This window comes from Charadrius vociferus, unplaced genomic scaffold (assembly GCF_000708025.1).
Source record: "Charadrius vociferus isolate BGI_N301 unplaced genomic scaffold, ASM70802v2 scaffold455, whole genome shotgun sequence".
Lineage (NCBI taxonomy): Eukaryota > Metazoa > Chordata > Aves > Charadriiformes > Charadriidae > Charadrius > Charadrius vociferus.
The window spans coordinates 4367346-4381046 of NW_009648550.1; the positions used below are offsets into that span (position 1 = coordinate 4367346).

Here is a 13701-nt window from a genome sequence, read left to right on the forward strand (position 1 = left end):
ACCCAACTCTTCTGACAATTGGGGATGAATAATCCACTTATACGCTTCTTTCAGCTGAACAATGTCATCCTTTGCCAAGGAAAGGCCCAGTTTTCTGAATCACATACACAAAGAAATAATAACTTGCACAGGCGTCTGTCAAAGATAGATACATGACATACAGTATTTGAAGACAAACTTAAGTAACTAGTCCCAGGTAAACAAACAATGCACAAATAAAAAAGGACAAAAGTACTAAGCATACAGACCATGGCACAAAAGTATGAAAGGCTTTCCAAGACCTCCTATAATAGCACTGAATCTTTGTACTGAATTAACAAAGTGTCGAGGAAACATTAAGGCCAGACCAGGATTCTACATAAGATGCTTCCCAAAAAAAACCTAAGAGTTTGGCAGGGAGTAGCTAAAGGGGTAGCTATTTGAGGTACAGTCAGCTCAAGCCAACTGAGGACTACGTTCTCTCCTCCCAGCCTCTGGCCATGCGCTCCTGTCAGCACTTGCATGCTGACACTACACAGCATGGTAATTAATACCAGTCCACCGATCCCACTTAAAGCAAACCCTGATCCACCAAAAAAAGTTTTGGTTTTCAGCTAGATCAGTGAGATGATCAGCTCTCTGGGTGGTCACATAAGCACATATGACAGAAAGAAAGACAGAAGGTACATGCAGATGGAGGCAAGATCCTTCTGATAGTAAATCAACATCTAGTTCAGCTTAAGTAAACTGTGTATCTGGATCCTGCAGGGCAGCACCTGCAATACTTGTTAAGGAGCCTCCTGTCCAGCTTTCAGCCTAAATAATATCTTGTCTTGCCCTGTTGCTATTTGCCCATGTTTTTTTTTTCACTAACATTTAAAAATAGATTATTTTTTTCTGTGTAAAAGAACGTGCACTGAGAAAAATCATGCCATAGCTTCATGGTAGATCAGAAGTTGCAAAAGTCTTTCCAGAGTTTGCCTGGAGAAGAGCTAAGAAAGAGATATGCACAAAAATCCTTGGGTTTTTTTAAAAAGTAAAATAAAAAAATCATTAAGACTTATTTTTACTGTTAAAAGGGTGACCTGGTCCTTCATTAAAGTAGGGCATGAACTTCAGTGGGCACAAATTCCTAAAAGGAAAAGCTCAGATGATAACCTCAGTTGATGTTGCTGGGACAGGCTCAACTATCTCTGTTGGTACAAGAGCAGGCCACCACTCCTGTGTCTTTGCCTATGGAGAGAGAAATTAAAAGGAGCAGATGCCTGTAAGGATACAAGCATATATGTTATGGTTTAACCATGATTTCAAACCACTTGTTTGGGAACTTACAGAGCAAAGCGCATGCCCTCCTATACAAATGGCACCAATGGTAGGCTATGTGGGCAATAGCTGCCCTACAGGATCTTATCCTCTCTCAAGCAATTACATGAAACAATTGCTTTTAAATTAGTCTCAAAGCAGGAAGCGATTCATCACCTTTCAGTCTAGCTTTCTATGAATATCTTGAAATGGTAGTTCCAGCCAAGATGGCTCCCACCAAAGACTAGTTCAGTATCCTCAACTAACTTTGAGAGAAGTGCATTTCTTTCCTTTTGCTCACAAAGACAATTTATCCATTCAAAACAGCCATAATATGTTCTCATTTGGCCAGGAATGGGAGTGTCCTGGAGTAGACAAAGAATCAAACGTTTAAATTGATTTCAAAGCACTGAGGAATAAAAAAGAAGAGTCAAAACTAACTTGCACCCACTGCACTAATATCTGTCTTGCTACACTACTGAATTTTTACCATTATCTAACTAACAATTTGCAGTCATTATTAACGTAAGCTAAACCTGAAGAGGTCTGTGTTTCATTATGTCTTCCATGTACAAGAAGATTCTGGCTCACAAGTGGCATCATGACACCTCTCAGAACCATTACGCTAACTCAAAGCTGCACAGCCGGACAGACAGCCTGCACTCCAAGTTGAAATGCCATGTCCCATAATCACACTATGAGGCAAAAGAGATAAGAAACCCCAACTAAGGTCAAACCAGGTAAAAAAAAAAAAACAAACACAAAAAAAACAATCCAGATGCCATCTTATCCTTTGTAAGCATCGAGTAAACTGGACAATAGTATCATAAAAAGACTATAAAATCAACTGCTTGCCTTTTATACAGACAAATGGTGTCTATATAAAAGAGTTCTTGTCTGACATACAGCAAGAGCTACGGACAACAAAAAATAATTAAAAACAACCAAATAAAATGACAGCACATCCCAATTCTGAATTTCCTCATGCTTAGTTTTGAAGGTACAAAGTGAAAATCTTGGCCAAGGACAGAGGAAGCAGGTCTACATATTCCACAACTGTTAGCAAAAGTACCTTTATATGAATGCAACAGTCTTAACCTCAAAAACACGGCATTAATTGCTTAGTTAAAATTTTCTCTTAACACATGTGTCTCAGCAGGTCCACTGCATTAAGTGGTTTCTCATTTCTACTATGCTGGAAAAAAGTTATAGTATCTCCCCTTTCTCTAAATCTGGAGAACTCTCTAACAGAAGTGGTATGAGGGTTGCCAAAAGAAGTTACTCACCCCATTTCCTGTTTTACCAGCAGCCAAGCAGCACGCTACAGGTCACCAGCCATGCCCAGGAAGAAGAGAGAAAAAAAAAAAAAAAAGAAAAAGCAAGTCAAATTAAGGCTCAAACCTCCCAACAATTTGAGAGACTGTTAGCAGAAGGAAAAATGTTTTTAAAACTCAGGACAAAAAGGAAATATTAGGATTTTAATTTAGCTTTTGCTTTAGAAGTGGAATGATAGAATTGATGTCTGGTTTTATTTGTAAGGCATCGCTTTGCAATTCACCTCAAATCCTATCTGGCTTTAAAAAAAAAGGTCAGGCTGCATTAAACACACTTTGAAACTTGATATTAACACTATAACTAGAAAAAAACTTTGACAGCCTAAGTCAAGTGCAGCTAGTGGTTATCTACCACACAGAGGAATGAACAAAAGTGTCTAAATGGAGGGTATATGCAAACTGATTTGACATATTAATTAAAAAAAATAAATTAAGTTATCATCCCTTATAAAAAACATTAAATAAAAGACATACTTGGTCTTATGGTAATCACGAACCCTTTCCCTGAGGATTGCCCCCTTATTTAAAGCATGCCACTGAGTTTAGGAGACATACGCTGAATATGAGAAAGGTGAGGAACAGAAGGAATAATTCTAGAAATCAGAGGGAGCTTTTAGTACAAATGCCAAGTTCACTAATAATTATTATCACAAAGCATCCATAGGAATGGCTGGAAGATGTGATCATGATACTCATGGGCAGACTCAACCGTGAACTCTGTTTTTTCATTTCCCAATTGCCCCTCTGTTACATTGTGCAGATCCTCTGTGAATGCCACCTTCTGCAGCTCCTGATGCACTTTGAGCAGAGGTTCCAAGAAGTATTATTTGCTTTGCATGCGTGATCATGGGATAATTCAGGGACCTCACGAGACCTCTGTCCAGGACCTCACGAGGCCTCTGTCCAACCTTGTGCTTACAGCAGGATCAGCTATGAAATCAGACAAGGTTGCTCAGGGCTCTATCCCATGAGTTCATGAAAATGTCCAGGAATGGAGACTGCACCCCCTCTCTGGACAACCTGCCCTAATGCTTGATTGTCCTCAATTCGTGCATTGTAAATACTTCCTCAAACTTTACCCCTCTCCTCTAGCAGCCTTACGTATGTAAAGAAACATAACGTAGCAAGCCCCTTAGATGCGACACCGCCCAGAAAAGACGATCACAAACCATCACTTAGGTGTCCCAGCTAACAATAACAGACTTGAACAAAATTTAGAAGGATCAAGAAATCGAAGACTTCCAAACAACATTGCTTATGCCAAAAGCTTCCAAAAGTGTATCTTTACCACACCCTGCTCTGGGGAGCCAAACATTTCAGAGGTGCACCTCCTGGCAGTCTCATTCACTTCTCTTTGTACCAACATACTGATTCTAGAAGATGATCTGTTACTTCAGTTCAGTAGTTGCTCGGCACTTTGGGCTTTAAATTTTGCCTCTTTGTGGGCCAAGAGTGACTGCCATTCTCTGCACCACAATGAAAACACACCTTACTAACCTAAAGTGCCTTACAATTAACCAGAATTTTAACTTTGACCTCAAATGGCCTTTCTATTAGGTCTTTAATTAAGTGGAAAAAAAAGTGATGTTGGACACATACAGAGTTTCCACTTCAACAGAATGTCAGTGCAAAAGAAATTACTAAGAAGAGAAAAGCTCCCCTCAAAACTTCCTACAATGAAGGACCAACAACAATAACATTCTCAGTTCTTCCTCTACTAACAACAACAACAACAACAAAATACATTAAGACTGGCAGGATGCCACTTAACTAACAGAACCTGTACTGTCAAGACACAGTCTGGACACCTAGTCTCACTGTCTTCACTGAAGATGAATTCCAAAAATCATGTTGTTTGGCTTAAAACAACTACAATTAAAAAAATAATCAAACTTCGAAGTTTCAATCTGGGAATGCAGACTACTAGTAAAGTGTCAGAAAGGTGACTCCATATGCTTGTCATACAGCCCTATAAACATATGCAATGTCCAAAAGAGTTTGTATCTCAAAAGCAGTGAAAACTGCTGATTTAAATTCATGTTTGAAAACGTGCATCAAACTTAAAGGAGCAGAGCCAAGATCACATCATCTTTTCATTGATATCAGAAGGAACCACATCACAGATCTCTCTTACAGGCTGATAGAGGACCTCAATAATAAAAAAAAGTCTATGATCCTTCCTTTGGTACATCTAAAAGAATGAGGGAATCCTAAAAGCAGTGCTAGAAATATTACCAAAACTGCACGCTACTGAACCAAATAAATATAGTTGTATTGATGGAATACTGTTTACTCAAATTCACTGTGATTCATTATCCTGCATATGTAGACAGTATGAGTAAGACTGCTTCACAGAACACCATGAAGTATATTGTAATCTTGTTTGCATAATAACCCAGATAAAATCATAAATAAAAATACTTTCCAATTGAAATTCCTTGAACATAATTCTGAACTATAGAATATGACAACCATAGAACTGGGTGTAGAAATCTGCATTTGACAAATGCCAATTTAAAAAATCTCATACGCCTTGATTTAAAAAGCACGTGTAGGTTTGGTACTCACTCGGGGGGCTAATATCACTCCTTTTCCCTGTTTTACGGGGGTACAATTACAAAATAGAGAAAACTTCTGCATGTAACTATGCTAAAATGAGACCACAAGTCAAATTTCATCTCCTCTCTCTTGACTTCAAAACTGAAAGAGAATTCAAGAAATTACTTTTCCCCTTCAATTCAGAGGAAACAATAGATTAGGGTACTGTGAGCACAGAAGCCAAAAGACATTCCAAATCATAGTCAATCACCAAGCCAGCCAAACCCCTCTACTCCTCTGCCTTCGCTCCCCTGCTCTACTCTCTCCCAGCTGTATGTGAAGCAGGGGATCAGATCCCTCCACTTCATAATTACTTTATGTTTGTGAAGTGGTTTGAAAATGAAAAATGCTCATTACAGAGCTCAAGCCTGCAGGGCAATGCTTAACAGCAAATATATTTCTGAAATACACTAGCTCAGGCACTATATTGATTACAAGCTGCAGGATATTATTCTAATGCTATCTGAGGGATCACAGTGGCAACAGTTGAAATACCATGTGCAATCCCAGCCACAGCATTTTTTCACTGTATTAGAAAAGAGCTTCGAGATGGGGAATTCCATGATGAGGTATACACAGTCCTACAGGGAGTAATGACTACAGATGCTATTTGCATTAACGTCCTTGTAGCGAGTACCAGGATGATGGATCACGACTGAGACTACAGACATAGCTAACAGTCAGTCTTTTGAAGGGCATGACTCGCTGCATATTGTAATACAGTCGTCTGACAAAAACCTGGGACTCCTGTATTTATGATTTATTTTAATCAAATATCCTACTTGTGGAAAGAGCTGATAGCTTCTTTGCATTACAGAAACAAATACTTTGCGCATGTAAATTTTAGGTCCCACTCTTCTCCAGCTCCTATCGTACATTTTAGACTTGGCAGGATGACAACTGTCATAATTAAATTAGTTGAAGGTAATATTAAAAGGCAGTTTCTGATTTTTTGTTAAAAAGAAGTCAGAGAAAATCTGTGTGTCAGACAAAAGGTCAATGGGAGGGAGGCTGTCTTTGGGGTGTCCTTTTATGATAAAATTACATATGTTTTTGTGCAGTGCAGTTCAAAGAATTAAAAGCAGAATTTAACAAAAGACCTCTTTTCAACACAAAGCATTTGGAGATATTTGAGATATTTTGATATATTTTATTACTTGCTGCTTTTCTGTAACTGTGAAACAGGAACTGTTTTTACCAATTATTTTTTGAAGTGATAGGTGGTAAATATATCACCATGATTTTAAAGAGGTTCCTTCTCCACCATCACCTATTTTCACCCCTTCAGCTAGAGCACAACTACACAAACAGCAGGTTTAGCATTTGGCAAGACTGAAGGGATGGAATAGAATGGACAGCAGGAACTTCGTAATGCAGACCTGCTCACAAACAAACTAAAACTGTTTCCAAAGAGAACAGATCTGGTTTTGGAGATTCCTGCTCACTCATCTCACTCCACCTATTAATTTCTGGACCCAAACCACAACTTTTATTCCCTTGGTTGTACCAAGCTCTGTAGAATTGTTTGCTTGAACACAAGGACAAGATACAGTTAAAAATTACACCTCATCCCTTTTATCAAACTAATAATTTATTGCACTTAGAAGATAAAATTATTAAAAAGTAATCAATCTGTGTTTCTACCAACTGCATTTACCAAGTCAGTTTTCCCAGTCCACACCGTCTCAGTGTATCATCAACATTTCAATCAGCAAGAGGAACTCTCTGAAGCAAACTATTATTTTCTGCTTCCATTTACAGCCAAGGCTGCCTAAAGAGCAGACAGAAACACTTGCCCTGCTTGTTCAGATTAGTGTGAGAACATCGCTGAGCTAGAACTGCAATGCAATAACACCCTCTACTGAGGCATTCTGGCAAAGACCCACAAGGAGAGTGAGGAAGAACAGTAGCATCAAATTTTTCTTTCCTCGCCTCCATCGTTACATAGCTATGCTACAGAAAAACAAAACAAAACAAAACGAGTTATTTTTAAGCTAGATAAACTAGAGCTGTCAAGCTAAAGATGCATAATGGAAATGTATTAAGAACTTGATAACATGGGAATTGCAGTTGGGACTCTAGCCAAAAGTTTCTGTGTACTGCTTTCTTTTTGCTTATTGAGGCTATAATGAATAGAGTAAGGGAGGTCTCAGTAATGACTAGCAATGGACTGTAGACTGGAAATGGAAAAGACCCGATTAATCATACTCTAAAAATAGTAAGTCTCCTCTTTTTTTTAAACACCTAAGCCTACACCGGGCATAAAGTTGGAGTAAGTGTGACCTAGATTTGGAGTTTTACAGAGCATCATGAGCACACATGCATGCATCCATATACTCACCTAGCCTGAAAGTGGTTTTTTGACATATTTCATTTTTTGGATGACCATAAAATCAAATGGTAGTAAGGAGGGTTCATCCATTCAGAAAGCACAAAGCAATTTGTTCTGGTATTATTTTACCAGACACAGTGGCAGCTGAAGCAAACACACCAACTGTGCTTATTTTCAGATGGGAAGTATAGAATCTTATGTTCAAGAAGACTTCGAAGTAGAACGTATGTTAGCACAATTCAGCTTTTACACTGGTATTTGCCCGAGAGATCAGAACTAACAGTACAAATCAACACTAAAAGTGTAGTAGATCAATTAACAATCAAATTGTGTGGGATAAGAATAGACCTCACCACAGGTTTATATATAAATCCAAGACATCCTACACCTCTTTCTGCCGTGTTCACTGAAGCTTCCACTACATTTTACCACAGCAGGCATCCATCATAAAGATTTACATGTTGCCCTTTAGAATAGTATTTTTACCTCACTTTATATCAGAAAGCAGAGGAACATCGTAAAACGTCTCACAACTAAGCAAAAATTGTCACTGTATCGATCAAGGTATACTATGTTTGGTATTCTCCCTCAATTTAAAAAAAAAAAATTACCAGGGTTATACACGCCTCCATATTATCATTATCCTCGGTAATGAAATGACTGAAATGTAAACAATTTGTTTGATTAAAATTGCCATCAAAATCAGTAGTTTTACAACTGCTATAAACTGTAGTTTTACAAATATAGACTTTCAACAATGCCCAAGACAGGTGACTATTAAAATGTGTATTTTCACATAATTTAAAATGCAGAACAGTTAAAGAGTTCATCTTCAAATTCCTTCATTTGTATTCTGCACTACCAATTATCATTTATTTCAGGAAAGGCACCAGCTGTGCAGTTCCTTCTCCGAGAAGAACCACAAAGCAGAGCTGGCATCTGTACCAAAGGAAACAATACACCGAGGGTTTAAAGAAACTCCTTTTAGATTTTCAGATGTAAAGTAACTCCAGGGCTAACTGAAAACTGAAGTGACTCAGACACTTTATTAATTAAAATAATACTCACCAACAAGGAAGAGGAGAGCAGACTTCACTTCGAGCATGTGTTTTTGGTTTTTTTAAACAATAGCAATTAAAAATCAAACCACCTCCAGCTTGTACATTCCATAGTTACTTTCTTCAATATGCATTTAAGTTATGAAGAAATATCTGTAAACACTTACCTCCCTAACAGACAGCTGTGGGGGTAGTGACACAGAAAATACAAAACTAGTGAACTGGTAGTCAGCAGAATTAACCTTTTGGCACACCTGTAAGCAAAGGATTTTAATATTAAACCACAGCGATGGAACTGAGTTGATAATCTTTTAGGATACTCTTTATTCTAACATAATCACCATAAATCCATGTTAATACACATTCAGATAGACGCCAAACATACAAACCAGAGTAATCCCTAACAACTTATTGAAATACAAGCTTTTTTGTTCTGTTGAAAAAAAAAGAAAGTTACTAATAAACTGCATACTTATTTCTACGAAACAACTGAACTCGCCATTTTAAGGCTGAGACCAATTGCTTACTGAAATCTTAGAGCAATGAATTACACCACTGCAACCAAAGGCTAGAACAGCTGACTCAGAATGTCTTTCCTCATGACAGTGACACAATTCTATGACAACAAAAATATTTAAGATCCTGAGATAAGACAGGAACAAAACAGGTATCCACAGTACTAATTCATAATCACTCTTCATCATAAAAAATCATGTTTGTCACTGGAAATAAAGTAAGAACCCAAACACACATCAAACATTTTAAAGTAGGCTAGCAAGAGCTGATGGCTAGATGTCCCTACTGAAAGTAAGCTTAAACACACATGAAGAAGCCGCCCAAATAGTCAGTAATTTTAGTGAATGTTAAAGATGAATGCTAAGCTTTCAAGGTGAAATGAACATCTCAGATAAGGAAATTTCCTTATAAAATAATCAGGTTTTGTGGTGCCTTAACAAATGCTGTCAGATTTTTTCATTGCTACTTAAAAGAGTAGCTCTGAAACAAGTCTTAGAAGTGGATTCTGTAAAAATATATATATACTCTGCCATTGGAAACAAAAAAGAAACATCATGCACTGCTGAACAGAAACTATATACTATGCTTTCTGTTTAGCCCCATTTTTAGATATATTCATGCTATTAAACCAAATTATTTTCTATTAAAATTCTGTTCAACATCTCAAATGCAAGTGGGATTTTTCTCACTAATATTTCAGTTTGTCACATAAGCAATTTTGTGGCTCAGAAATGATGTCTGCAACACTCATTATGCCCATATTCTCTCCTAACTCATATTTTCTCCTTTGTCTACAGCTGGTTGCATCACCAAAACATTTTCTTCCTCTGTGACTTTCTAAGTAGTAGTACATGGTAAAGACAGACTCATGCTGTATTAGAAGCATGTGGAACACCAGGGACTAAGCTGAAGAGCACAGTGTTTGATGCCTCTTTATTTTCCCTTCATATAGCAAAAGTAAAGAGAGGTCACTATTTACAATCAGGTTTTCCTTGTAATCTAACCAGTTGAACCTCAGGTTATCTCCTAAATTCATCTAACCAGGTATCTGTTCGTTCTTTTATTAGGAAAATGTGGTCCTAGCAATCATTCCACTGCACCCACAATGCTCTTTTTTTGAAAAGTTACATTATGACAAGCTCTGCGCAAAATATGGTCACACTGACAAATTTTATTTCCCAGCTGCACAGGAGGTATGCAAACACTTTCACTAAGCAGTACATAGTTGAATGGCGCCATCTACCTTTCAAATATTCAAAACAGGTAAATGTTTCAGTTTGTTTTCCAGTTTCTTTCTCTCAATTGTTTAACTGCACGGTGTTTTTAATCACCAGCTCTATATTTTAGGCCCCAATATACTCAAGCTCCAATAAAAGTACACATAAAGATTAAGAACTGGTTATTTACCTTTTTAACAAAATCAATCTCGCAGAACTCCTGAAGAATTCCCAAACACACATTGCAAACCTCTATAACTGAGTTCTCCACTGCAGTATTTTCATTGATAACCGAAGGAATCTGCTGTAGCGCTCCATTGTGGTTCAGATCATCAGGCTGTTTTTCTGTGTGTTCAAGTCTGATTCTCTTACAAGGTGGATCAACTACATCAGAACAAACTGTATCTTCTTTTTCTTGATTATTTTTCAAAAATTCTTTTAAATCCTTCATCAAATCCTAACACAAACAGAGGAATCATACTGTTGTTGGCTTTCCCTCTTTTCTCCAATGATGTAACAAGCGCTTACAAACACAATTCTAAAAGGCAGTACTAACCATTCCAGTTTAGCCTTTGTGTATATAATTAATAACTTGGAATTTATACCAAAAGACATCTACGCAATAAAAAGCTCCAAGCTGTATTGCTCTCAAATTGTTATCCAGAGAAATTGAACTTTGCTGAACAGACTTCTTTATCATCCAAGAAGAGTGAAAACATTTAACAGACCTGACTTGCAGAAATACATTTATCTTTGGCCCCATCGCTATTCAATGAAAATAGATGTTTATGACCTTTTTGTCATTTAGATTATGTTAGCATTTAATTCCTCTAACTCCATTAGCCCAGATGATTAGGAAGAGAGTTGGCTAGTATAGTTTGAGAAGAAAATGAAAGCAGATACAGGCGAGGGTGAAATTAAATACATAGAGGAAGAACTTAATATAAAGAGAAAAGTCTACAAAAATTAAAGGATGTGCCTGCAAGGAGAATTATCTGCATGTCTCTGAATTCTAGGAAGGATGAGCGACAGAGGCAAGACACAGTTCAGAAAGAAAGATTTATTAAAAAGTCTTCAGTAACAAAGAAAGCAGTTAATGTGTTGTTGCAAGTCAGAGGAAAATTAGGTAGAGATGCAAAAGAATAAAAAATGGCATACAGAATGAACACTTCTCAAATGATTGACGGAAAATGGAAAAGTATAAGGAAGAAAGGTATTACAAATGAATTCTGGAGAGTCTAAACTTGAACAAAGGTGAAACAACCAAGACAGACATCAGAAGACGGAAGCATAAAGACAAGGGATTAGACCAGGTAAATGGAGATGTTTATTTGGCCTATACAATGAGAGAGGTCTCAAAGAACCAATACTGAGGAGGACCAAATAGCCAAAAACAAGTTGAGAAGTATCAAATACAAGAACAAAGGCAATAACGATTGTGCACAGTTAGGAACATTTTGAAGAACACTGAATTTCAGCACTAAAGTCAGCTAAAAAGGATGCCTAATAACACTGTGTTTGACTGACTGAAAAAGGAAGGTTTATCCTTAACCTGTGCTCCACAATTCTTCAGTTACATCCCCCTACCAGTACTACTGAAAAAAGAAGGAAGTATGAGGCAAAAAAGTTTGGAGCATAGATGGTTCCTCCTCTGCATCAGCTGCACTGCCCACAGATCCTTTGCTACTTATTACATTAAAGGGAAAAAAAAAAGAACAGAGGGAACAGTCATACCTGTTCTGCTTCAAAAGTGGTAGAGCCATGCTGTGCAAAAGCTAACACGCTGTTTTCTGGTGTTTTCAGGGAATACATAGCAACTTTCACAGTAAAATTTAGCATTTAACCCACAACAATTGTTACATTCTATGATTCTTGTAATTTCTCAAAATTGCACAGTGTAGCAGCAGTCATTTTTCATAACTCATTTCGCAAAACGTTTTCCTCTCAGGCAAAGACCCCGAGAATACAACCACCTTCTCCTCCAAGGTAGTGCAAAGAACACCGCATTCATATGTTCACACGTTCTAACTAGGAATACAAAGAACAAACCTTGTATGGACATCTATAAAGCGTCTGCGATCCCACGCAGCAGAACCTCAAAATACATCGTGGGCAAGTGCCAGTGTTCAATAACAGCTGAACAATTGGTCTGTCCTTCTCTGTTAGTGACGACATGCTGGGTAATTCTAAAATTAAAAAAAAAAAAAAAAAAGAAAAAAAAGCATAGAATAAACACAACTCAGCAATTCAGCAATAAAAGGACTCACTTAACTGCGCTTTATTTAGAATCACTGGATTTTTTTTGTCCTCTAGAGAAAGTTTAGGATACATGTTTGCCTTAAATCAAAGGCACAACAGAACTGGAAGACCAACCCAAAAAGACCACTGACTCTGGGAAAAGCTTCTGTACTTCCCAGAAAAATCTGAAGTCGAGTTCTGACAAAGGTATGCTGAGCTTTTGCCCAGAGTTTTATCTTTGATCAAGTGCATTACATGACATGTTACTCTCTACTGAATGGACAAGGCAGGTGGAGCTAAGACATATTAAGCCTAACGTAAAACGGAAAATTCCTTCTAAAACTGTAGCAATTAAAGAATCAAACTCTTAAAAAATCACAGGAAAAAAACCCACCAAACAATCAAAAACCAGATGCCATTCCCTTTTGTCATACAAAGCCCTAAAGGCAAAGGAAGTCTTTTCTATCCATTAGCCCTTTCAATTTTTTGAGATTTCTTATTTCCCGTCTCAAATATAGGACTTCTGTTTTTGTGAGAGATCTCACAACGCTTTTTTTTTCCTAAAAGATTATGGATAATTCAGCTTCCCGTTGCTCTCTCTGCCCAGAACTTCAGAGCAGACTGATTTCTTTGGCCAAAATTTAGTATCAAGATAGAACTCTCAGCAAACTTAAGTTCCTACATTTTTAGAAAAATACGGACAAAGAGAGATTCCCAGTGAGGTGCTCACCCTTACTGGGTATCCAGGAAAGTTTAGGAGGCACGTAAGAATAACCACAGCTCTTCAGACCAAAGATTCAATCAGTCTCCTGTCACCCAAAGTGGGGATAAAGAGAGGCCACGGGAAAACATGTGTGTGCAGGGCATATACCTCTGCCGAGCGCTCCCTGCCTCCTCTAACTTCTGGTTTGGGGGGATTCCTTTGACCTCGGGTGGTTTGCCTGTCGGTAAACCTTAACAGGTCTTTCCTCCAATCCTTCTCCAGCGCCTCTCCGAAATCCTTTCGCCTCTGCATCCTTTGGCAGAGGAATTCCACGTGGAATTCCGCAACACCCACTGACAGATGAACCACCACACCGCAGCCCCCGCCCGCCCCCGCCACAACAACCGGGCACGCCATCGCGACG

The 13701-nt window shown here is 38.0% G+C and overlaps 1 protein-coding gene across 1 annotated transcript in view; it reads right to left on the reverse strand.

The window, feature by feature from the left end:
- The window catches only part of PUS10 (pseudouridylate synthase 10), a 30933-nt gene extending 18422 nt beyond the window's left edge, over positions 1–12511 (reverse strand). The window contains exons 1-5 of the mRNA XM_009886075.1: positions 12386–12511; positions 10527–10793; positions 8771–8857; positions 2568–2602; positions 1–94 (exon numbers count right to left, since the gene is read on the reverse strand). Of these exons, the coding sequence (XP_009884377.1) occupies positions 1–94; positions 2568–2602; positions 8771–8857; positions 10527–10793; positions 12386–12511 (609 nt within the window). The remainder of the gene's footprint in view (positions 95–2567; positions 2603–8770; positions 8858–10526; positions 10794–12385) is intronic.
- Positions 12512–13701: the final 1190 nt, after the last annotated feature.